At 40.4% G+C, this 22,785-nt stretch overlaps 1 protein-coding gene across 1 annotated transcript in view; it reads left to right on the plus strand.

The window, feature by feature from the left end:
- The window catches only part of DPP6 (dipeptidyl peptidase like 6), a 393,798-nt gene that overhangs the window by 317,801 nt on the left and 53,212 nt on the right, over window positions 1-22,785 (plus strand). The window contains 1 exon segment of the mRNA XM_071734726.1: window positions 22,268-22,422. Within this exon segment, the coding sequence (XP_071590827.1) occupies window positions 22,268-22,422 (155 nt within the window).

Here is a 22,785-nt window from a genome sequence, read left to right on the forward strand (position 1 = left end):
TTAGAACATGTATGGCTGGTCTCTGAGGTGCAGTGCCTGGTAGCAGCTGCCAAGGCAAATAGCAGTTATTTTGAGCAGGATCTTTTACACTTGCAGTATTTCAAGCAAGTGAAGTAGATATATGTCAGGTTTAGAAGTTTTATTCCAGGGACTCTGGAAGTGGTCTTAATACTGAAAAAATGCTAGATAAGTCTAGCTTATATATGTTAAGCTAGTTTATAACTGCTGAAATAGTGCCTCACATAATTTGTCTGTGTGTTCAATTTTTCATCATCTAATATGAGGCTGCTGAACTTCTGCTTGGAAACAGGACCTTTGATGATCAAATTACACCTGAATTTGTAAAGGGACATTCATAATTAGGCTGGAAGCAAGTAACTCCTAAAATTCCTGTTCAGTGTCACCAAAGAAGGAGGTCAGATATTCTAATATTTCACAGTGTCAGACTAACCTTTCTCAGGAACTAGGAGCTCCAAGACCTGGTGGGAGAGGATGAGAAGAGAATTAGCCTGAGTCATCACTGAGTTTTTAAGATACTCTAGATAAATTAAGCTCTTGCCAAAAGGATGCTATAGCTGGGGCTCCAGACATTGAACAGGGCGAGCTGTAATAGGACATCAAATTATTCCTTCTTGACAAGATATGGAAAGAATCACTGGGACATTTACTACAGATTGTAATTTATTTTTAAGAACTTTCACATTTTCAGTCACTAAGAAAAAAATTCTTAGACATGGATGAATTTGCAGTTCTACACATCTGCTGTGGGCTACAGGGGGACAGGGAAACACCTGTGCTGGAGGTTGTCCTCATATAGTACCACAGATAACACCCCAAGTCTAAAAATCACTATTTTGTCCTCAGGTATGTGCTGATGTTATTCAGTGCTTTTGGGGAATTTGTTTATCATTTCTGTGTTTGTTCAGCTGAGGCATCAAAGCCAGTATGGTGCTTCAGTGACATTGCCACCATATTAAAATAGAAAACTTTCCTCTGTATTGCAGATTGGACATCATTCAGTGTTGCCCATTCAGTCCCTGCAGCTGTTGTGTAGCACTTGGGGCTTTACAATTCCCAGTAGCCATTATTTAGCTGCCTATTGAAAATGTAGGTGCCTAATTTTTGCTGCAACTTTATTTGCATGCTCATTTATACCAAGTGTGCATAAAATCTGGCTGCATCACTTGCAGTCAAAATAGCAATGAAGGGTAGCTCTTGGCCTCAGCCATATATTTGAAGTGGATATTTGCACTGTGAGTAACTGTTGCAAGGAAGATCGATGCAGCCTTGTTTTGCCTTGTGCACATTAAAGCAGAGAAAAAAAGAGAGCCTTAAATTTCACCCAGTCGTTGTCATAAAAGGTTTGGTAAAAGTTCCCTCAACTTCTTGCTTTGGTGGACATTCTCCTGTCACAGGGAAGCTCACAGTATGGATTGCATCCATGGGAACAGGCTTCTGGCTCTTCTCAGTTGGATAAGGTCAGGAAAAATTGAACCATTTAGAATGCAGATTGTGAATGCCTGCCTAGAAATCAGCAAGATCCTGGAAACTTTAAAATGTCCTGTTATCTGGACTGGCTTCAAAATACATCACCGCACCACAGTAAACCCTGCCAGCTCTAGCCCAGTCTGTAACCTTCCCTTTCTGCAGAAGGTTGTTTGGAAGGGGGCTGCCAGCCAAACCCAGCACCTGTCACCCTCTAATTTTTGGATCACCACTAGTCAGGCTTCAGGATGGTTTTTGGAAGGAAAACAAACTATTATTTACTGTGGTCAGTGTTCTCCTTGCGGCGGTGGAAGGAAGCCAGGTGTCCACCTGATGTCTCTGGTCAGGCAGTGGCTGCCAATTCTCTACATCAAGAAGTACTCAGCAAGTGAGGTTGTTGGTGTTTGCACTGAAGCTTGCACTTTTCTTTCACAGAGGTCCTATTTAAAAGGATGTTTCTTCAGGAAGAGCTCTGAGGCTCAGTGATTCTCTTGGCATCATGTTTGGTGGCAGGACCTCAATGTCAGCTCAGCTCAGGTTGATAAGGGAAAAGAGCCATCTCCTTTCTAGAATTAAGTACTGTGCTTCCAGATATAATGCCAGAGGCATTGTATCACAGTCAGAGGAAAATTTTTAAATAGGTCTAAACTGGTTTTATAACATTTCAAGTAGTTTTTTATAGTTCCATGCATTCTCTTGCAGTTAATTCTCTGCTGGACAAAACTGTTTCTTTGTTGGATTAAATCATCCAGTTATCATTGGATGATTTCTCTACATTTGAGATAATTGTAAAAATAAAAAAATGTCATACTCTGCTGTAGCCAGTATTTTGATCTTTGAAGATAAAGCAACACCCATTTGCATGAGGATGGTTTGTGAGTGACTTGTTCAGGTCTGCTTGGCTATGTGATTAAAGAGATTATCGAAAATTATAAGAATCTTTTCCTGAAAACAGATTTGCAGTCTCTACAGCAAATGTGAGAGCACAAATTGTGTTCAGTTACAGCAGCTTAAATCCACACTAAATCTTTTGATCTCTGCAGATTTAGTTGAGATGTGCAGCTTCCCACAAAATTTTTACCAGCTGCTGTGGCAGAATCTCTTCTCTTTTCCTCCATTGTTTTACTGCTGCTGCTTTGCTGGGGACACAGTTACCTCTGTGATTACCTTAGGTCAGGAAAGAGCATTTGATTTGCAATCAAATTAAACCCACTTAGCTACCATTCTACATAAGCGAGAGTATATGAATAAAAACAAAAAATTGTCAAATAAAATACATAAGAGAGTATCGGAGTATGAAAGAGGATCTTGTAGGTATGTGAAAATAGTGAGTGTATCACTGAGTCAAGGATTTTCAAAAAATGGTGTATTGGAAGTTGTATAACAGAGCTATTAGGGTTTTCTGCTTGTACTTGAGTTCTGTTTCTCTGCACCAAGGTCATTTACAGTAGCCTTGGGTGAAATATTGCCTTGGAGATCTGTGTCCCCATTTTCTGATTATGCTGGTATTTTTAATAACTAATTAGTGTACTAGAACTTTAAATGGTGCAGAATAAATTTGCACCTATCCCATGCTAATCTGAAGTCTGGACTAACTCCATGGAAGCTAATGGTGGGTTCTGGATCTGCACCAGAGTGCCAAATGAGAGGGTCTTGCTGTAATATTTGTTGCAAAGGAGATATATTAAGTTGACACTATTCCCAGAAAAAAGAGTGTGAATGGTACAGAGTACTTGAAAACTCACTCAATTTTGAGAGCTTTATTTTTCCTCCATAAATCGATATGATGAAACACACTCAACTTTGAGAGCTATATTTTTCCTCCATAATTTGATATGATGAAACATGATGTGTTTAGGTGATCAAGTTCACTGTGGATACAGCAAAAATGCATCATTTCTGTGTCAGTAGATTTGAGCTGGGTGGCTGTGACACACAAAAGTGTCTCCGAGGCTGCAGAGTGCTGTAGAAGATTAAAAGAAATGGGGGTACAAAAGCCCCTATGTAGATTAATATTAGGGGGAAAAGATTTGTATTATGGCATCTTGCCCAGGGATACTTTAGTGTTCTCTGTCCTGTGGGATTTTCAAAAGTGAAGTAGATAGATTTTTGTCACAGGTTGTTGAGATAAACATCAATCCTATTTCAGTGCAAGGAGGGGATTAGGCAGCTTCTTCGGGTTTCTTATAGACCTACAGTTACATGATTTTAAGTATGGTTTTGATAGCTTTTTTTTTTTTTTTTTTTTTTTTTTTGATCTCTTTGCAGTTGGATATGTTGGCTCTGAGAGTACAAAACTACTGTAGGAGCTTTTGGAATTTGGAAGTTACAGAATATGTGGCTTTATATATAATAGGGTAAATTCACATTACCTGCTTGTACAAGACATATGTGGGGAATGGAGCTCTCTGGTGTGAAAAATTTACATTTGCCTCATTTTTCCCCTGGCTGAAATTGGTGGGGTTTTTGCTTCTGAGAGTGTCCCTGAACTTCTGTTGAAAAACATGTTGTAAGAAAACAATAAAGCTTAATATTTGTAAAGTGGTGCACTCAAGAAGTGGTCAAAAGAACAGAAAGAACAAACAAATTGAAAGACAGCTGTAGATGTTTGATGCTAGTGCACAATTCCATCAATTTGACTTGAAAAGTAAATTTCAGGTAGGTTTTGGTTGTTTTTTTTTTTTCTTGACATACCAGTTCTTCTCTGGTGCAGCCTTGCATGTGGAAATGGAGGGGACAGCACAAAACTGTTTAAATAGCAATTCTCTTTGTCTCACTGCTCCTTGGCCCGAATAAAGAGTATGTGCTGCAAGAAATTAAAGAAGTAAAAATAAATGTACTCTGTCCAAATTAGAACGAGTGAAAGCTACATGAAAGGGAAGAAAATTCTGCTGAGAAATGATTCTCACTGGGGAGCTGGCCTGGCCATTGTTGTGTAATAGTAGCAAAATCAAAAGAATATTAGAAATAATGGCAGTTTGTGTGTGCTGAAGTGCAGTTAGAAAACTACAACTCAGAGTTCTCATACCAGCTGGAAAACATCAGAGGTTGGAGCCATTCTTTGGGTGGAAAAGCAGAGGAGGTAATGGCCCAAGAAATGTTAAGGAGGAGGTGATGCTGAGGGCTGGCTGGGGAAGATCACCAACATGCTCAGGTCCTGGTACTAGGAAAACATAATAATTTCTTTTCATCAGGGTTTCTCGCTGCCACCTCACAGATTGGGGACCTTTAGTACATGAGGGATATGTATTTTTCAAACTGGGGCAAAGAAGCCCAGTGGTGACTGCAATATTGATACCTACCAGGACATGGAGGTGACTCTACCTGGACTTTGCTCTGGATCAGAAGAAATGGAGAACTTGGGCAGGTCTTTAAAGCACTCAGATCAACGTATGAGCAGTTTCTAAAAGATATCCAGGGAATATATCACCCTCAACACTCAATTAGTTTATGTTGCTATAACTACCATATGGTGTAGCTTCTGCACCAGCTGTTTTCCAGTCTTCAGTGGGTACAGGTCTACAGGGGAAACTGCCACAGATTAAAAGTAATTAGAAAGTGGAGGAAAACATGATCTTTTAAAGATGTTCTTAAAACTTTCAGATGGATAAGTATTAAAATACAAGTGGCTGGGTATGTGCTGGCTGTTGCATGCCAAGCTAGGTATCTGCAACTCCAGGTATCTGCAGCTGGGTGGGCTGCAGAGGTTGCAGAGGTGGAAGGTAGCCAGCATAGGACAGCAGGAACCAAAGCCAAGTGGATCCCAAAAACTTTTAATCACATCCTAGGATGTGGGCTGAGTTCTGCAGGGACTGAGTAACACCATAGCCACTGGGAGATGTTTTCCATCAAACCCATGGCAAACAATAGCAGTGCTGCTCTAACCTGAGGGCACACTGCTCCTGCCTCCCTGGAGCCCTCACCCACCTCCACTGGGATTTCTCAGAGCATAAAGGTGGGTGATGCATCACAAGGTAGGTTTCATCACCCACCAGGGCAGAGCCAGACCATAGCTACTGCACTGGGATAAAGCTGAGGGATAAACCAGAGTTTTTACACCTGCTCAGCTCTGCAGCCTCCAGCAAGGACAGAAGCAACCATATGTGTTTTCCCCAGCCTCTTGCCCTATTTTCCACTCTTTCCATTGCAAACTGGGTTTCCTACTTTGAGAAATATTTCCATGGCACAACAGGATTTGAGGCTGTTCTTCCCACTTCTTCTGAAGTGGTCATGGCCATTTCTGTGTTCACCTGCATGATCTTGGGGTTGAATGACTTCATCCATCCTGTGCCGCTGGCTTAATGAGCATTTGTTTGCATACCAAAAAATTAGGATAAACTACCATTTTTAATTTTTTTAAAATCATTTTTTAATTCTGGATAATGACTGAAAGTTTGTTATGCCCTAAAACCCAACCTGTCGTGTTTGAGAGGACACCCCCAACAGCTCCCATCCTGTTGCTGGGGCATTTATAATGGGGAGCAGCTGAGCCTATGGGGAGGAGAGGAAGGGCCAGGTGACCCAAATGGACCAATCACTGTATTTCTTCTCATGGTGCTCAGTATAAAAGGGCTCCCAAGAGAGCACTCGTGGCTTCTGTGCTAGCTGGGTTGGGGTCTTTCTGCTGCACCTCACTGGAGAAGAACATTCTTCGCCAAGACAGGTGACCTTCTGCCTTCCCAGGTGGGACCAGTTTGGTTTCTTTAGGACTGTTGGGAACTGTCAGGGTTGAGAGCCTGGGCTTGGGAAACCTCTCCTGCTCCCCAGTCCAGTGTGGGATTTTTCTGATTGGAAAGTAATTGGTGAGCTTCATATTTACATATTTCTATATACACTTGTAATTTGTTGTTACTACCTCACTAAACCTACCCTAGTTTTCTCTTACAACCTAGAAGTCCCTCTCCCTTATTCCCTTCTTCTCCTGGGAGGGTAGTGGGAATAGCAGAGCATCTGCCACCTGGTTACTGTCTAAAACAGTGACAAAACCATAAGAAGTTTTAAGATTATGGAAGTTCTTGTATGTTGTTCTACAGAGGGATATTTTAGTCTATTGTTTTGAGTTGCATCAAGCAGCAGGACAAAACAAAATGCTGCCAAGAGCTAAATACTGTAATTTATTTAGAATGACTAATTTTTTTTCTTCTTAACAAATTCCTTAATTGTGGAATTGAAGGAATTTCTTTACACTGTTAAATGCTTTTTGAGATTTTGAGTGAAAGCATCATATAGCACCAAAGTAACCTTATCAAGTCCCTGGTGTTTTCATCCATTAATTTCCTGTGATGTAGTTGGGTCTCCTCAATGGTTTTGCAACTGTAGAGGCTGTATGGGTGTAAGCTACACCAAGAAAAGATTCACTCTTTGTCTCACTTGGTACTGATTATGTGGCAAGGGGCAACCACTGCAGTCTGTCAAGCAGAGTATTTGGATTCCAATCAATTAGAAAAACAATTCCTGTAATTCACAGAAATGTGCCAGGAAAGTATTTATAAAATTCACAATTACAGCCTCCTTTACTATGTAAAATACCCTGATTTATATATTAGATCCAGAGCAAAATTACACACTTAAGAGAAGCTGACACTTTTTAATAATTTACATCTTGCTTAAACTTCTCTGAGGTTTGCTTCATGATCTTGTTTGTTTTGAGTGTTTCCACTGACTTATGTAGTACAGCAAAAGCAACGTAGACTAAAGGAAATAGGTACTGTCTTGGAGGGAAAGAGTTAATTACAAGAGGGATAGGAATGCATGATGGCAAAAAGGAGCAATTCCATAGCGGTCCTCAAAACTTCATTAAAGATCAGAGAAAAATACCATATTGCATTAGCAGAAAGTAAACCTCTTGCATAACTGGGTTTAATGTCCTTGGAAATGTTGCAGAGTTTACTTGAAAAATCAACCCAACAAAACTCTATTAAATTTATAGAGGAAATGGAAAGCAGAAACTCAGAAGGCTGTAATTGCCACCTACCAGTATAATCACTAGAGTGAGTAAGAAGTAATGAAGGAGGAAATCAGAGGCAGTTTTACCTCTCTAGGAAGAAAGGGGAAGCTGTAGAAGTTGGATTGCCACCCTGTGGGCAGACTGGTGAGCTCGGAGCTGCTGCTTTCCCTGCCCAGCATCCCAGAGCACTCGGGGATCTGCACGATTTGCTGGGGAAGAAAAGTGTGCAAATAGCATCCTGATTAGAAAGAAGCAATGTGAGAAGAAACCCCTTTTTTCTTTGATTAGTGTGTGCAGTTCGTTGTTTTTGGTGTGTTTGGGGGTGTTTTCTGACTGGAATTTTAATTCAAAACCCAAGTTACATAAAATAATCAGTGAAAAAGCGAGCAGAGTGCAGAAAAGAATTTTTAAAAAAATCTTCTTAAAATGAGGTCATTTTTTAAGCTTTTATGAGTACAAAAATCCATCATTCTGTTGTATGTCATCTTGAAATTGTCTCCAAAGTTTCTGCATTAATTTTGATTTTTCTCAAATTCTTCTGATAATCCTGGAATGCTCCCTAGTTCCATCACATTTAGAAATATGAGCCTTAGGGTTTCACAAATAACTTTTTTGGAGTGCACTATACAGAAACAAAAATCCAATTTCTTCCAGTTCTGCCTAAGGCAGGACTTGGGATTCACAAAAGTGTGTCAGCTTGTTCTTCCCTCCCCCCCAAGTTTAGATCATAATTCTTCGTGACATGACAACTGGTTGTTGTAGAAATTATTAGGATTCAAAGCATGATTTCACAGCCTGAGTCGGATGAGCTTTTCACAATCCCCTTTTTGATCAGATTAATGCTGGCTCCTGAGCTGACCCACAGCCAAGGAAAGCTGGGCAAGCTTCTCCAGCACAATCCTCCCTGACCAGGGATTGCTGATGGCCTCACTCTGGGGACATCTACACTGCAAGTATGAACCTTTCTCTTCTCTCCAAGGTGTATAACATCACTTGCAAGGGGTGGTTTGGGTGTCAGTGTAACCAAGGGCTTCAACTTGGTGCTAAATGAGATTAAATAAGCATCACAGATGATGCTCAGCTGTCTCTCTTGGTGCATGTCTAATTATGACCTTCACTGAGGCAATTAATCTGTCTTGATCTTAATGCCTTTTGCAACCATCAATTAATAAAAATTCACATAATGTCCTGGAAGAGCAAGAATCATTACCTTTTTGGGTTTTTTGGGTTTTGGTTTTTTTTTTTTTTTTAGAAACAGGCAAACTGAGACACAATTTCCAACCTGGTTTTAGATTACGTGAGAGAAATTAGGACACAAAAATGAGGTGAGAGTCTCACCTTGGCCACTAGATGCCAAATAAAATGCAGAGCATCACACAGAACCCCAGACCTGGCTGATCTCAGCACATTACTGGGATGTTCTCCAGCACAAACCCTGGCAGGGCCCCTTCAGGTTTGGTCACAGAGCATGATGTGCAGATAGACAACTGGAGAGATGTCTACATGGGTGAAGGAAAGCCAGGCTGGTCCTGAGGGATTTCAGCAGGAGCAAGAGCCCTGCCAGCCCATGGGGCACCCTACATGCTGGTTAAGATGTTCTGCACCATTGAGGGGCTGAGGGGTTCTCACCTGACTTGCCAATGCCAAAAAATAGGAGCAAAGCACTCCACTTCTTCCATTTTTACACATATGACTCACAGCCATTTGCCTCCTACATAAGTTTTGCTTTTTCTCAAAATTGAATCATTGTCTTGTATCTGATTTAACAACAATAGCAGCAGGGAAAAAAATCAGCATTGGCTTGCTACTAGATCAAAAACATTTCTTTAAAAGAGGCTTTCAGAATAGCTAAATGAAAGATTTAGGAAACTGGTAAGAAATAGAACTGAAGGAAAACATCTTCTAATAGCAAAACATTCTTTTCATACTATTTTGCTTTTAATATTGAAGGCGACAGTCTGAAAAAAGGCATTGAAATAAATCTAGCTGGGAATAATGTGGAGATCACAGTATTTATTGCATTTGTTTTGATTTTCCAGTCTCTGTGTCAGACTATCTGCATAGAGATGACACAAAAGATTCAATATCTCATTTTAAAAGTTAAACTTCACTTGATTATTGAACTGACCCATACTACCCTGGGGACTGTTATGTTTTATTCTGGTGTATCATCAGCAGGCTGGAAATCGTGAGAGCAGGGCAGGAGGTAAGAGCTCTGTCCCCATGAATTAGAGTTTCAGGGTCGATAACTGAGGCTGTGCTGCCCCTTGCAGGCACGGCACAAAGTTGCAACACATGAAGACGAAAGGATTCATTACGGAGCTTTAAAACTATCGGGTTTTTTGCTTCCTCCTCTCTATCCCTCTCCTCCCAACACCCTCTGTGTTGACCCAAGGTGTATATGTGTGGTGGCCCTTGATAAGGGTCTAAAATCCCTGTCATTTAACACATCTTGTCCAGATTGTATCATGAGTGATGATGCCCTGAAGAAAGAATTTTCTAGCCAGATATAGGTGTTTTACCATCTTTTCTTGCTTCTTAGTGCTCTTCTTTTATATGTGGCATCTGGAACAACTGTGAAGATATCATCAGTTACTGATGATAAAAATAAACTGATGGGATGGGAGGGAGGATCAGAAGACTCAGGGAGTTGATGTGGTCCAGCACTATAGAGCAGGGACCTCTTGGATTGTTTCTCTGTGGATTTCCCCATTGTATCCAGGTCTGCCAGTGAAGCTGTTGTACTGCATCATGGGCACCACTGGTAAGCACCAGACCCCAAGCAGTGGTGGGAGAAGTTGGCATCCTTCCTCTTGTACAGCTCAAACAAAAATGCACTGAGATGAACAAGAAGTTCACTTCAGCTCACTCATTAATTTGAGAGTTTTTGTTGGGGTTTGTTTGGGTTTTTTTTTTTTTTAGGGGAAAAAAAAAAAGGTGGGAGGGGGGGGCCTTGGGAAAGTCATGCTTTGTTAAAATGCTACACTGTCTGATTAAGAACACTGTCAGCCCATGTATGGGGCATCTCTTGTTTATGATTATTAATTTTGAGCATCTGATTTTGACTTTGCTACTGAGAATTTGAACTGGATGCTGTCTTGGCAGACAGTGAACCAGGAATGTCTGGCATGCATCAGGAAAGTTTCAGCACTTTTGTGAGATTTTTTTGTGAGGCAGAATAATAACCCCAAGAGGGAGAAGTGATAACTTCCACAATGTTGTTTTGGCCCTGGTAGCAGAGAGCACCTGGTGTCGGATGAAAGGTAGGAGTACAGAAATGCAGACAAAAATTTTCTTCTAGTGTGAGTTGCCACTCAGAAGTGTTGTAGGAGAACAGATTAGAACAGTGATCTGTTCATTACTGAGCCCCAAACTAAACATTAATGAACAAATCATAGTGCACAGCACTGCTGAATGGTGCCTCACCCTGAAGGAAAGTTTCAGGAAAAGTGGAGAAGCCAAGAGGTTTATTTTCCTCCACCCAATGGAGCCTTCAAAAGGGCCACTACAGAATCCAGTCTAGGCACAGAGAAGGCAGAGGAGAAAAGTGCCAACATGATGGATGGAGCCATGTTGCTCAAAGCCCAAGCTCTGTGCCTGAGTAAGTGTATCAGAGTTTAACCAGCCAGCCTTTCACTTCCCTCCCAGAACTGATGTTCTCCTGCATAAACTGTTTGCTTGGACTGTGTAGAAATTGCAAATGCAAGTCTTCTAAGTGTTTGGTAGTCAACAGCAGCTTACAAAGCATTTGACTTTGCTTCCAGCAAAATAACATTCCTGGGACATCCAGAAACTTTCCCTGACCAGCTCTGTCCCATGTTTAACTGTTGTTCTACTCTAGGAGAAAGTATGTGTTTGATAGCACAGCTGAGGTCTGATTAGGAGGAAAAACCAGCTCTGTGCCTCCAATTCAGCAGCTAAAATATGTCTGAAGATCAAGAGTTAATTCTGTCTGACTTAATTTTAAATGTGTAGTTTAGATGGATGGAAACAGTGTACACTTTGCTGACCACTTGAAAAAGGAAAGAAAGCATAAAACAGTTGCTTGGCTGCACAGTTTTCCTGAGTAAATGTCTATTTTTGGTTTCAAGTGGAAAATAATGAATCATGGGCTGCATTCACAGGTATGAAAGGAGTAGATTTGGCTCCTGCAAACATGAAAGTCCTTAGTAGACAAGCATAACACTATTATATATCTGTGCATGATATTGAAAAACAACTGGCACCTTCATCAGTGTGTATCACTTGATACCTTATTTATACCAGTTTGGACTTAAAACCATGCAGAGACAGCTCTGAGTACACAAGGCACAGAAAGATGATTTACAGGCAATTAGTCAAGCAGGTGGTTGTGTTTATAGCAGTATATCATGGTCTCCTTTTCAGCTTGTGATCATAGATCTGTAGAACAGAAACCAGACATCCTGTTAGCAGCCCCTAAGGAAATGCTCTTCACTCTGAAAAATAATAAAAATCTGGGTAATCATGAGGTAACCCTGCTTGGAGTATTTTCGCATGCGGGTGGAAACCTGCTCAGTCTGATGAAGATGAAACCTCACGCTCCAGGTGCCAACAGTGTCACTGGGATTTATAGCTGCAGACTGGAGCAGGCAGTCTTCAGGGGTTGGAGGGAAAGACAAAGAAATATCACCCAGAAGGAGCCCAAGGAGTAAATCACAGCCTCCCTCTCTGATGGATGTTCCCATGTGTAGGTCTCCATCCCCACAGCAGCAGGACAGAGTATCCCCCTTGGGGCTGCCACAGCTGCTATAACAAGTCCTTTTTTATGTGGAAATTGTCCTCAGTACTATTGAAATAGGATGTGTTTGAGGGTAAAAAAAACTGCGAGGGCCTTGGAAATGAAGATTATTCTATATTAGATAGTGTGAGCTGATAGGTAGCTAAAGATGGAGCCATCCCCATCCTTCCAATAAATGCAACAGATAAAGAGGGAAGAGGGGGAGGGCATTTTTTTCCAAAGCCACCCTTAATCAGCACAAAACAGCAGACAAAATTATCTTTGATAGATGGGGATTTGTAGGGTATGGGTTACATTTATTCTCTGGTAGGTTTTAAGCTTTATTATAATTTCTGGTATTTGCCTGCTACAACCCAAGGAACAACAGGAGCTGGATCTGCTACATGTCATTTATAACTCTGTGACTGTCATTTATATGGTAATGGGGGAGTTTCCCCTCATCCCCAGTGATTTCTGCAAAATTCTACATGCTGGTTCTCAGTGTATTTAGCTTGCTCCAGTGTAAATTAAAATGCACATTCATGATCTTTGAACAAAGCAGGAAAGAATAATTAGTAATTTGATATTGTTCTGTACAGTGCAATTCAAAGTAATACTTATAACTTGCAGTTAATTAATCAGGGTTTTTTTTTCCTCAAAATTCTTAATTGCCTTTCTGTGATATTAATTTTTAATAAGTTGTTTTTTTTCCTAGCAGTTGTAGATCCAATTATGCAGACCATTTCTTTTTGCTCTAACTCCATGGCTCTGTGTGTATTTGTATGTACATTTCTCTATGCATTTTGGAATTTTGGGGGGGAAATATTTATGTGCTTTTTTATTAATGGAATTTTTGTCAGCTGAAGTTAAAAAACTGAAAATAATGGATTCTGTGTACAACCATGAGAATCAACATACAGCAGGGAATATAAATTTCAAATAAATGTAACGAAAAAAAAGTGTTTAGAAGCCCTAAACCTGTGGTATTCCAGTGCCAGTATGAATAGTTAACCTCATCTGGTATTTAATTCACTATCCAATTAAAACTCTCCATTAGAAGACTCTAATTGTTGTAGCTTTAAAATAAAATAAAATTTAAAAGCAGTCATTAGAGACACAAATTTTGGACTCTCCAAGGAAATCAAAATGTTGGTGAATATAGACATGTGTGGGGGTAGTGCCAGACCTGACCTTTGATGGGCAAAGGTCCTGAGTACTCCATGTCTGACAAACCCCAGAAACTCCCCTCTTGTGAGTAAGAGCTGTGGGTGATGCTACTGTGCTCAGCTCACTGGTGAGTTTCTGGGAGTTCATGGGATGTGGATGTCAACTGGAGTTAGACAAACTTGGTGTCCTTGTCCTTGGAGCAGGGTACCTGGAGGCTTTTCCTCTTGTCATGGTGAAGCTGGAGATATCACCTGTGCCCAGAGCATCTTCTGGGACATAGTGGGGCTTAGCCTGAGGTCTGAAGTTTCCTAGAAAGAGGCAGGGGAAATCCAGATGGTCCAAGGAAGGTGACCATGCAACTTTTGTCAGGAGGTTTAGAATTACTAACCAGTAGTCCACAGCTCAAAAATAGCAGGGAGGAAAAAATAAAAAAAATATAAAAAAATTGCTAGTAATTTCTGTTCTTTAATGTGAATATTTTTCTGATATATTGCTATAAGATAATTTGGATTCTGTTTTTGTCCTGCCCTCTTTTTTATTATTTCTGGGTAACTCTACTGATCTTAGTGCTTCCTCTGATTATTCAGTACTGTAAAATAAAATTCATCCTCTGTGCCATAATTGAGCTAAATCTCTCAGTTAGCCAGATCCTGAATCACTGTTCAGGTTGGAACCCCTGGGAATATTGCCACAGTAGGGCACTATAAACTGAGTGGGGTTTTAATAGGTATTCAATGACTGCAGCAGTTTAAACTGGGTAAGAAATTTGGGGCTAAACTAAATTCCATCAGTGTGCTACAGTTCTCATATTTTGCAATGTGAAGTGACTTTTATGAGCACTCTTGCTAGGCACTGGCAGGTGCTGCTCAGAGTGAATAAATCATGCAAGTAATTCACATGAAAGACAGCTTGTGCAAGTGCTGATAGAAGTCCATGGGGCTGAAGAATCAAGTTCTTTAATAGCAATGTCAGGATGTTCAGTCTTCTTATCTCTCATATTTCTTTATGAAACATTAAAAGAGATTGCTTTGGGGCACTTGTGTTCTTGAACTATTGCAATCGTCTAATGAATTTTTGATAGTCAAATTCAGAAGGTTTTGTCATCACTTTCTTGATATGTCTGTAACTGGTGAAATGGATCCCCTGTGCCAAGGTTAGCTGTCCATCTTCCTCCTATCATAAACCCCACAGATTAGTTGGGATGAACTTTTAAATCAAAGAAAAGGTGAAGTGGAGGCTACATGAGCAGGTTTGAATAGAATGATATTCAGCCTATCATGAAAACCTTGATTTATCTCACTGTGTTGCACAGATAAGCAAACTGCTTCCAGCCATAGCAACCTGTTAAGTTTTTTGTGGGGTTTTTTTTTTTTGGGGGGGGGGGAAGAAGAAAGAAAAAAAAAAATTTAATATAAGGAGCCCTACTGCATCCAGCCAGTTGGGCAATGTGAAATCTGTCTTGTCTAGGTCCTTAGCAATTGAAAAGGTGGGATACAACCTTGCAATGGACATTTACCCACAGCAAATTAGTCAGGTATTTGCCAAGAAAAGTTTCTACAGATTTAGTGCCCCTAGCTAACAGGATTTATGTTAATCAGGGTTTATCTTTTCATGCCAGGTGATGGAAAAATACATTCTTATTATGCATTAGTGGCATTCATCACTGTGCCCCTGCAGACAGGTCTTCTGGATACATTTGTTCTTTGGAGTGAGTGTTGGGAATATCTGATGATATGATCTCTAAATGATATTTCTCCTTCCATAATTTGATCCCCATGTTTATTATTCCATCTGGGCATCCTGACAGATCCCAGACCTGCCTGTGCTGATGAGCTGTCTGCATGCCAGTCTAGCCAGGATGATCCAAGAGGGTTTTACTGGAGCTGGGGCTGACTCACAGCTCTGAAGGAGGTAACCTGCTCATGTGAGCATTAGTCATTAATGCTTCTGAAAGCAAACAGCCAAGGCATGCTAAGGATGGTGCACAGGGGAGGAAAAGCACAGAAAAGGGAAACTTCTGAAAAGAGCAGAAGCAGTTTGTAGAGGCAACTCAATGTTGTTCTTCTGCGTTTGTCCCAAGAAGTGTGTATCACAGAATGATAGAACAGCTTGGGTTGGAAGGGATATTTAAAGATCATCTACATTAACTCTTCCTTTATGTTGTAGACTGGTTACTGCAAAACAGGCTTTGAAATACTGTTGTGCCCTTGGTATAGCAATGTGTATAGCATGTGGTGTGCCTGCTTGCCTGCCTGCTGGGGTTTCCCTGGAAAGGGGGTGACAGACCTCTGGGGGAGCTGCTCACTGCTGGGACCATGTGATATCCAAGGGATGTCCCCTTTCCATTGCTTTTGCCATCCCACCTCAAAAAAGATTTGGTGAGCTGAGCGTGCTCGATGTACCAGGACATGAAGATTGTCTGGAGGAGCCTGCAGCCTCTCTGACTATTTCCAGATAGCTGAATTCTTCTCTTATTTGCAAGAATCTGCCTGTGCTTCTCAGATGACATCACACATCCATGTGCATCTCTTAGGAGTGTTGGGTTTTTTAACAAATCCATTTGTGTGAATGTAAGGGATTGTAACCATTTGTAATGTCTTAGTTATTACTGCCAGAGCTTGTGTGTATTCTGGCAGGAGCTGTGGAGATGTACTTGGGGACAAGGTCAGGGCTGTAGTCAATACTCCAGCATTTTGAATCCCTTAAGCACTCAGACAGTAGAGGAGGTCTGGCAGCTACTTGTCAATAGCCTTGTAAACAACATTCCAATGCCTGACTTATATGACAACTACAGGATCTTTTACTGTTGGAAACACAACAAATTAGAACAATCAATGGGCCAGGAAAATAAAAAAACAGAGTATTGAACCAGCAATTTTGATGTGGGCGAGATGAATAACCTCAAAGTCTTTTCTGCCTGCCAGTAGCTTGATGCCATCCCAACGTGATCTCAGTCCTGCTGCTTGGGAAGAGTTGTCCTAAAGATTGTCCTCAGAGAAAAAATGGAGCTAATGTGGGTAGCTGGGACTGTAGATAAGTAGCCTGGGTTGGAATGGTCAGGATTTGGCCAAGCTGGCTCACAGAACAGGTCTATGTTGAGTGCACAAAGTCACTGCTGGACCATGTTTGCTCTTCACCCATGTGTCATTCCCTCAGCAGTCCTCCCCAGCTATCAGAGAGCATCTAGTGGTGACGTGACTTCTGCTGGAGCACAGCAGCCTGTGGTGTTATTACAGAGTCACTTTCATCTCATAGAAACCACAGCCCATTTGTCTTCAGATTTGGGGGGGTTGCCTGTTTGCCAAGCTTGGCCTTGGCTCTGGCCATGCACCAATTCTTGTAAGATGTGACCTTGTTGATCACGCAGAACACATGGAAACTTCCATACAGTTATCCCCAGTGCCCAGTGTGAACCATTCTGCTTAAAAATGAGCTTCCCTCCAGGCCCTCAGCATCTGGGCACAGGGAGGCAGAAAGCAGTGGCCAAATCCTTGCTCCCTCTCAACACAATGTTCTGGAGGAGCAAAGGGCTGCAAGGCTGTGTGAGCAGCAGCAGATGTGTTCGAGCAATTAAACCACACGACTAAGGGGAAATTAATGACATTTGCTGCCCACACCTTCCCTGTGCTTGAGAAGATGCAAATCTCCTGGCTGGGCTCCTTTCCCTGAGATGCCACCTTCTTGTGGCTGCTGAACACGAGAGCTCCTCTCCTGTGTCTGTTCCGCTCCATGGCTGCACAATGCTGCTGGCAAGGTGGGGAGCTTTGGGGATCAAGGATTTCATGTTTAAAACATTCTCTTTAAAGCATGTCCAGGAGAGCAAGTAGTATTTTATTCTTCTGAAGCTTGTTGGCTGTCAGTGCCAGAGGAGGCTGTGCAATTTGAGTAGGAATAAAGGGTCACAGGAGTGAGCAGGGCAGCTCAGGTTTTCTTAAGGGTCTCCAGGACAATGACATGAACACCTTGAGAACAGTTGTTGTCTGCATACAGGCAGTGTGAGATAGGGCTGGAATTTGGGCCCAGCCAAAAAAAAAATTAATTTTTTTTCTACAAAGGATTGATGATTGATTTAGTGGCCCTGCAAAATTGCTTTTTTTAACCACCTGACTCAATTAGACAACTGTGAAAGAGGATTAATTGCACCGACATCAATAGAACTGCAAGGCTATTACTGACATCAGCACAAAATAATGTCAAGGCAGGAAAATGTAGATTTGATATAGTAATATGAAATGGTTTTATACTATTTGTATACACATAGCTGCTTTTACACCCATTTCATACCTATTATAATGGCTTAATGGAAGTTGGTGCAGCTCTATGCTACAGCAAGCAAGACAAAAATTTGCTTGTGCATGTATAAAAGCTGGGAGGGTGGTCTTCTAGAGCCATCCCTGAAAGACATGTCAGAGAAGGCTGATATGAACAATGTGTTTTCCCTCATCAGGTAAAAATATGTGCTTTCAAACAATCCAGTAGTAATCAATAAGGTCGTGTGGCTGGTCATTTGAGATGATCTAGTAATTGATTTTAAAACAGATGGCAGCTGTCAAATAAGCATTTATATTTATTTGATGTTTCAATGAGACCCCTTGGGGTTTTTCTATCTCAGAAGTCTTTGATTCACTTTTCCTAGACCTCTTTCTGTTCTCTGATCTCTCTTTTTCTTATGTTCTTTTGATGCTTCCTTCTGACAAATTCTTTCGAGCTTTCTTTTCTTATGTAAGCCATGGTCTTTGTGTCAGGCTTTCATTTCATTTTGTTTAAAATTCCTTTTTATTAATAGTTTTAATAAAAGAGCAAAATGTCTTCAGCAAGCCAAATACTTAATGGCCTTACTTAATACATCACACAAACAAAACCATTGACTAAGCTTCATGGAAATGCTGCACTTTGTCACATTAGGAATAAATATTTCAGAAGGGAACATCCCCTCTATTAGAGAAAATCTTTCATAGTTCTTTGTGTAAAAACTAAAATTTTCTGAAATTAATGGATTTGCTGACAGAAAACTAGATATATTTCATTGTGCATGTGTTTGTATCTACTGAGAAGAGAATCAAACTATTTATTTTCTGTTGTGGGCACAATATTAGTAATATTGGTTTGAGTATCTACTGAAGAAAATGTGTGGAACAAAAAGAAATTTTAATTGTATAAAATAAATTGATTTCCTTAATAGGTAAAACCCTCTAAGTGCCTCTACTCATTATACCCTATTTTGACCCTTTGGGATGAAGAAAGCTCCTGCTTTTCTGGCTGCAGTTAAAAAAACCCTTCTGCTCAGTTTACAAGAATATCTCCTCAGCTGTTAGAAAATAGGAGTTAATTTTTTTTGTATTTAATGATACTGCAGTTGTTACCTGCAGCTCATCCATATAACACAAGGTTGGACACACCAGTCAGATCTCTGGAGAATCTCTTGATTATTTGTATCAGGAATCTATGAGTGAGTAATATTTTCTCTTGGAAGAGAAGGGTGAATTTCTTTGTATTCTTTGTAATGTATCTTCCCTTCATATTCTAAGATGTTAACAGTTATAGATTGAAAAGCCCTTGCACTGAGAATCTGTGGGTATCCAAAGGAAAGTTTCTGATCAGGGTGGTGTTTTCAGCTGGCTTTGTTGCACATGGGAACTGGGGTATTGATGCTCATGGTATGTAGAGATTTTGTGGGTAAATTATACAGCTAATACAGCTGTATGCTATTGACTGAGATGACAGAACAAAAAATATATTTTTGCACTTGAAAATGATTTCTTTATTCTTTTCCCTTAGTTTTTCATCCCGATATCACATTCATTCTTATGGGATGTTTCAGTGCTTAGACAGAGGTGGACATGACAATTAAAGTTTTTTTTTTATTTCTATGGCCAAACCTTTGCTAAAGCTGCTATGAGATGGAATAGTAAAATCCACTTATCAAGATTCTTACAGGATAGGGGTGGATGATGTCCATGGAGGAAGGGGACATATGATTTCTTAAATCCTTTCCAGCCCTTTGTCCTATGATTCCTTGATAAGTTTGTTACCTAAAGTAAGATACAATCTTCCATTTCATTGCTCTTGCAGGTACTGGTGGCATTAATTTAAAGATTGAAACAAGCAGATGCTTCCTCTCATTTTACACACCTGCTGGGCTAGTTTTCAATAGCACACCTAGTAGGAATGTCCATCCAATCCCTGCTCCCAGGTTTACCAGCTGGATAATATGTATTCCCACCAGAAATTCCCTGCTGGTCATCCAGCTGTTTCAGGGGTGTTCAGTATTGAATGTGGTAACATGGAATAAGCATGGACTTGCCTCAGAGCTCAGCCCCCAAGCCTGCATGGGCAGTATCAGAGTCCTTGTGCACTTCAGGAAACTGCACGCTTCATTTGTACATTTTTAGGGTTTTCGTGCCCTGATGTGGTGGCTGGCAAGCTAAGAAAGGAGAAGCACAGAGCCACCAGAAACTGGGTGTCAGGAATCTCCACAGCTTGGCCACACCACCCTACATCTTGTAGCACCCAGAAACTGCAGGCTCTGAGGAAAAGAGAAAAAGTTTTGATCAGTTATTGCTTTATACTCTTAGCTAGGAGGTCATGAGGTGGATGTGGAGTGGGGCTTTGGTGTCTAAAGAGAAGCTCATTTCTTGTACATGTAACGTGATTTCTCAGCTGGCTTTAGAAAGACTGAAAAGTATTGAATCCAACTGATTTCCTGAGCATCTGGGCAAGTGCAAAGAAGAAAGTGTCCCCAGGACAAATTGTACGCAAATGACATTTTATTTTCTGCTGAAAATTATTTTCTGGTACTAATGCATTTTACATTTCGTAAGAATGTTCTCTGGTTAGCTAAAACTAACTGGTCTCTCTAATCATGGCAAGGTCCTGGCTTTGTTTCAAGGCAAAGGTTCACATAATTAAATCTCATTAACAGAGGACCCCAAAACCTTTCTTGGCATGTGTCCTTCTGCAAAACTGCTTCATTAAGTCTAGGATTCTGGAGAAAATGTTTGCTGAATAAAGTAATTCCCAATTATTGTTAAAATGCCAAGGATTCACCTACCAACCATTTTTACTCCTTTTCCTTTATGCTCTTAATTATCTCTTTAATGAACAACTGATAAAGATGTCAAAAGCAGCATTTTTTTTTTAAATGTGCATACAACAGGTGGGACAATGCAGCAAAGCAGATTTGCCAGACATGTGCATTTAATATTGCAACTTCCTAGACATCTTCTCACAACCTCACTTAGCTGTTGCCATTATGTACTGAGTAATTCATTTGCTATTTGTTGAAAGCAGAACAGTTAAGGGAGATTTTCCCTGGTACCCTTCGTAACATTACTTTGCGTTTTCTCTCAATCCATATGCAAGTCTGGGTTAACAGAGGTTTTCATTTGCTCTGTGGTGAATGTAATTGCTTGTCTGTTCTTCAAGGGTCACTCATCCAAGATTTTTTTAAAGAAGAAATAAAACAGTCTGGTGAGTTTCTACTCTCCAGACCAGAGGCACATTCAGGTCATCACAAGATGCTGTACAACCATGGTGGGCTCTGAAAATCCTCATTTGTTTTTGCAATGAGCAGAGGTGACAGCAGACTTTGGAACTGCTTGGACTTGTGGGGCAGGACTTCAGTGATGGAGGCTTAGAAAGACTCAGCAGCTTCTTTAATTCTTATTCTTACATCAAAGTAATGAGACCTGTCTTCCTGCCCATCAGTCTGTGCAGCAAATGCAAGAACTTCTGCTGTGGTTTAAATAGGAATGACTCATGACATTAAGCCTATTAATGAAAGTGGATTACATTATTGCCTTTCACAAAATGGGAGGTTTAAAAAGCCAAGTTAGTGTCTTCCAAATGTCAGTGGCTGGAGACACTTTGGTCAAAGAGTGAATTTTATAGCTTTTCTGCGTATCTATAAGCTGAAGTCATCTTTGCAATACAGGATGGTAAAAGATAAGAAAAAGTGTTAGTAACTGGAAGTTTTCTTAACTTGTGTTTCATGAGAATTAGGTTCTACCAGCCATCAAAATGATTTCTTCTGATGGCAATCTTGTTTTCTCCTTGCATCCTTGAATTCTGGCATGTTTCTATTGGCATCTGAGTACTTTTTCAATTACAACTACATTATTCAAATCACAAAAAAAATCTGTAATCCCAAAATTCAGTGGAAGAAAAGATCAGTCTCTGACATGAACTATTTATGAAAAATTGCATTGCAAAAGTGGTTTAAAAAAGAAATGGGGATAAAAGTCAAGATGCTATCTAAACCACAGACTCGCAAGCCTGGTATCCTGTGATGTGTTACAAAGTTGCAGCATTGGGGAGCCTGTAGGAAATTGCTATTTCTGTTCATTTCCATCTGGCAACTGAGCTTAGAAAGACTGAAATTGTACCAGAAGCCCTGGTATAATATGTCTGTCTACGTAGAAACACTGAACCAGTGCTATGTGTCTGGGGTGACTTTATGAACTCTTTCTGGAGGAGAAATAAATCTGTTACTGAAGTTTTCTGCTAGCCCTGAGGGAGCCTTAGGAATGTTGCCCTTGGGCAGGAAGGAACCCAAGTTCCTGACATATGTGTGTGTCTGTGTCCAAATATCCATTACAGGACACATGGTAGGAGCAGCAGGTCCTTTCATGCTGTCATGGGTGTATCTACTAAACATGAATAATTTGATGTTTCTTGAGTTTATGCTAAATTATGCTAAATAAACCTATGTATTAAGAGTCATTGTTATCAGTTGTGTGTTATCAGTTGTGTTCATTCATGTATGTAGCATAATTTTATGACTATTTTTAATTGATACTCATGTATTACCTTCCCTGTGCTGTGATTAGACTGGGATTTTCATATCTACACTGTTCATTTATTGCTATCTAGTAACTGATGTCTAATCAATTTTCTTCCTTTTCCTGTCATTTTGCTTTAATTTTAATTAGAGGAGATCTTGAAGACTCACATTGCTCATTGGTGGTCTCCTGATGGCACCAGGTTAGCATATGCAACAATTAATGCCTCCAGAGTCCCCACCATGGAGATCCCAGTATACACCGGCAGCCTTTACCCTACTGTCAAAACGTATCATTATCCAAAGGTAAGGGAAAATAAAACAAACAGTCCCGTTGTTCTATTAAAAAAACCCAAAATATTTATTTTCAAATAGACTCAGACAGGGGACTGTGTAGTAGTGTGCATTCATAAGCAATGAAAATAAACAGAACTAAGGGAAGATCAGCTGTTCCCCAGTAAATGTGGCCTTCATTACTCCTTAGCTGCACTTGTAAAATTGCAGTTTTCTAAACTGAATTTTAGTCATTCTAAATATAATGAAAATAAAGTTTAAAAATCCTTACTTTGTACCAATGCAAAAGCAATTGTGCTTCCATGCAAGGCCAGAGTTGTTGGCGTCAGAGAGTTTGGAAGCCAACAAGCATTTAGATACATCTCTTTTCATATG

This window comes from Heliangelus exortis, chromosome 2 (assembly GCF_036169615.1).
Source record: "Heliangelus exortis chromosome 2, bHelExo1.hap1, whole genome shotgun sequence".
NCBI classification, from domain to species: Eukaryota; Metazoa; Chordata; class Aves; order Apodiformes; family Trochilidae; genus Heliangelus; species Heliangelus exortis.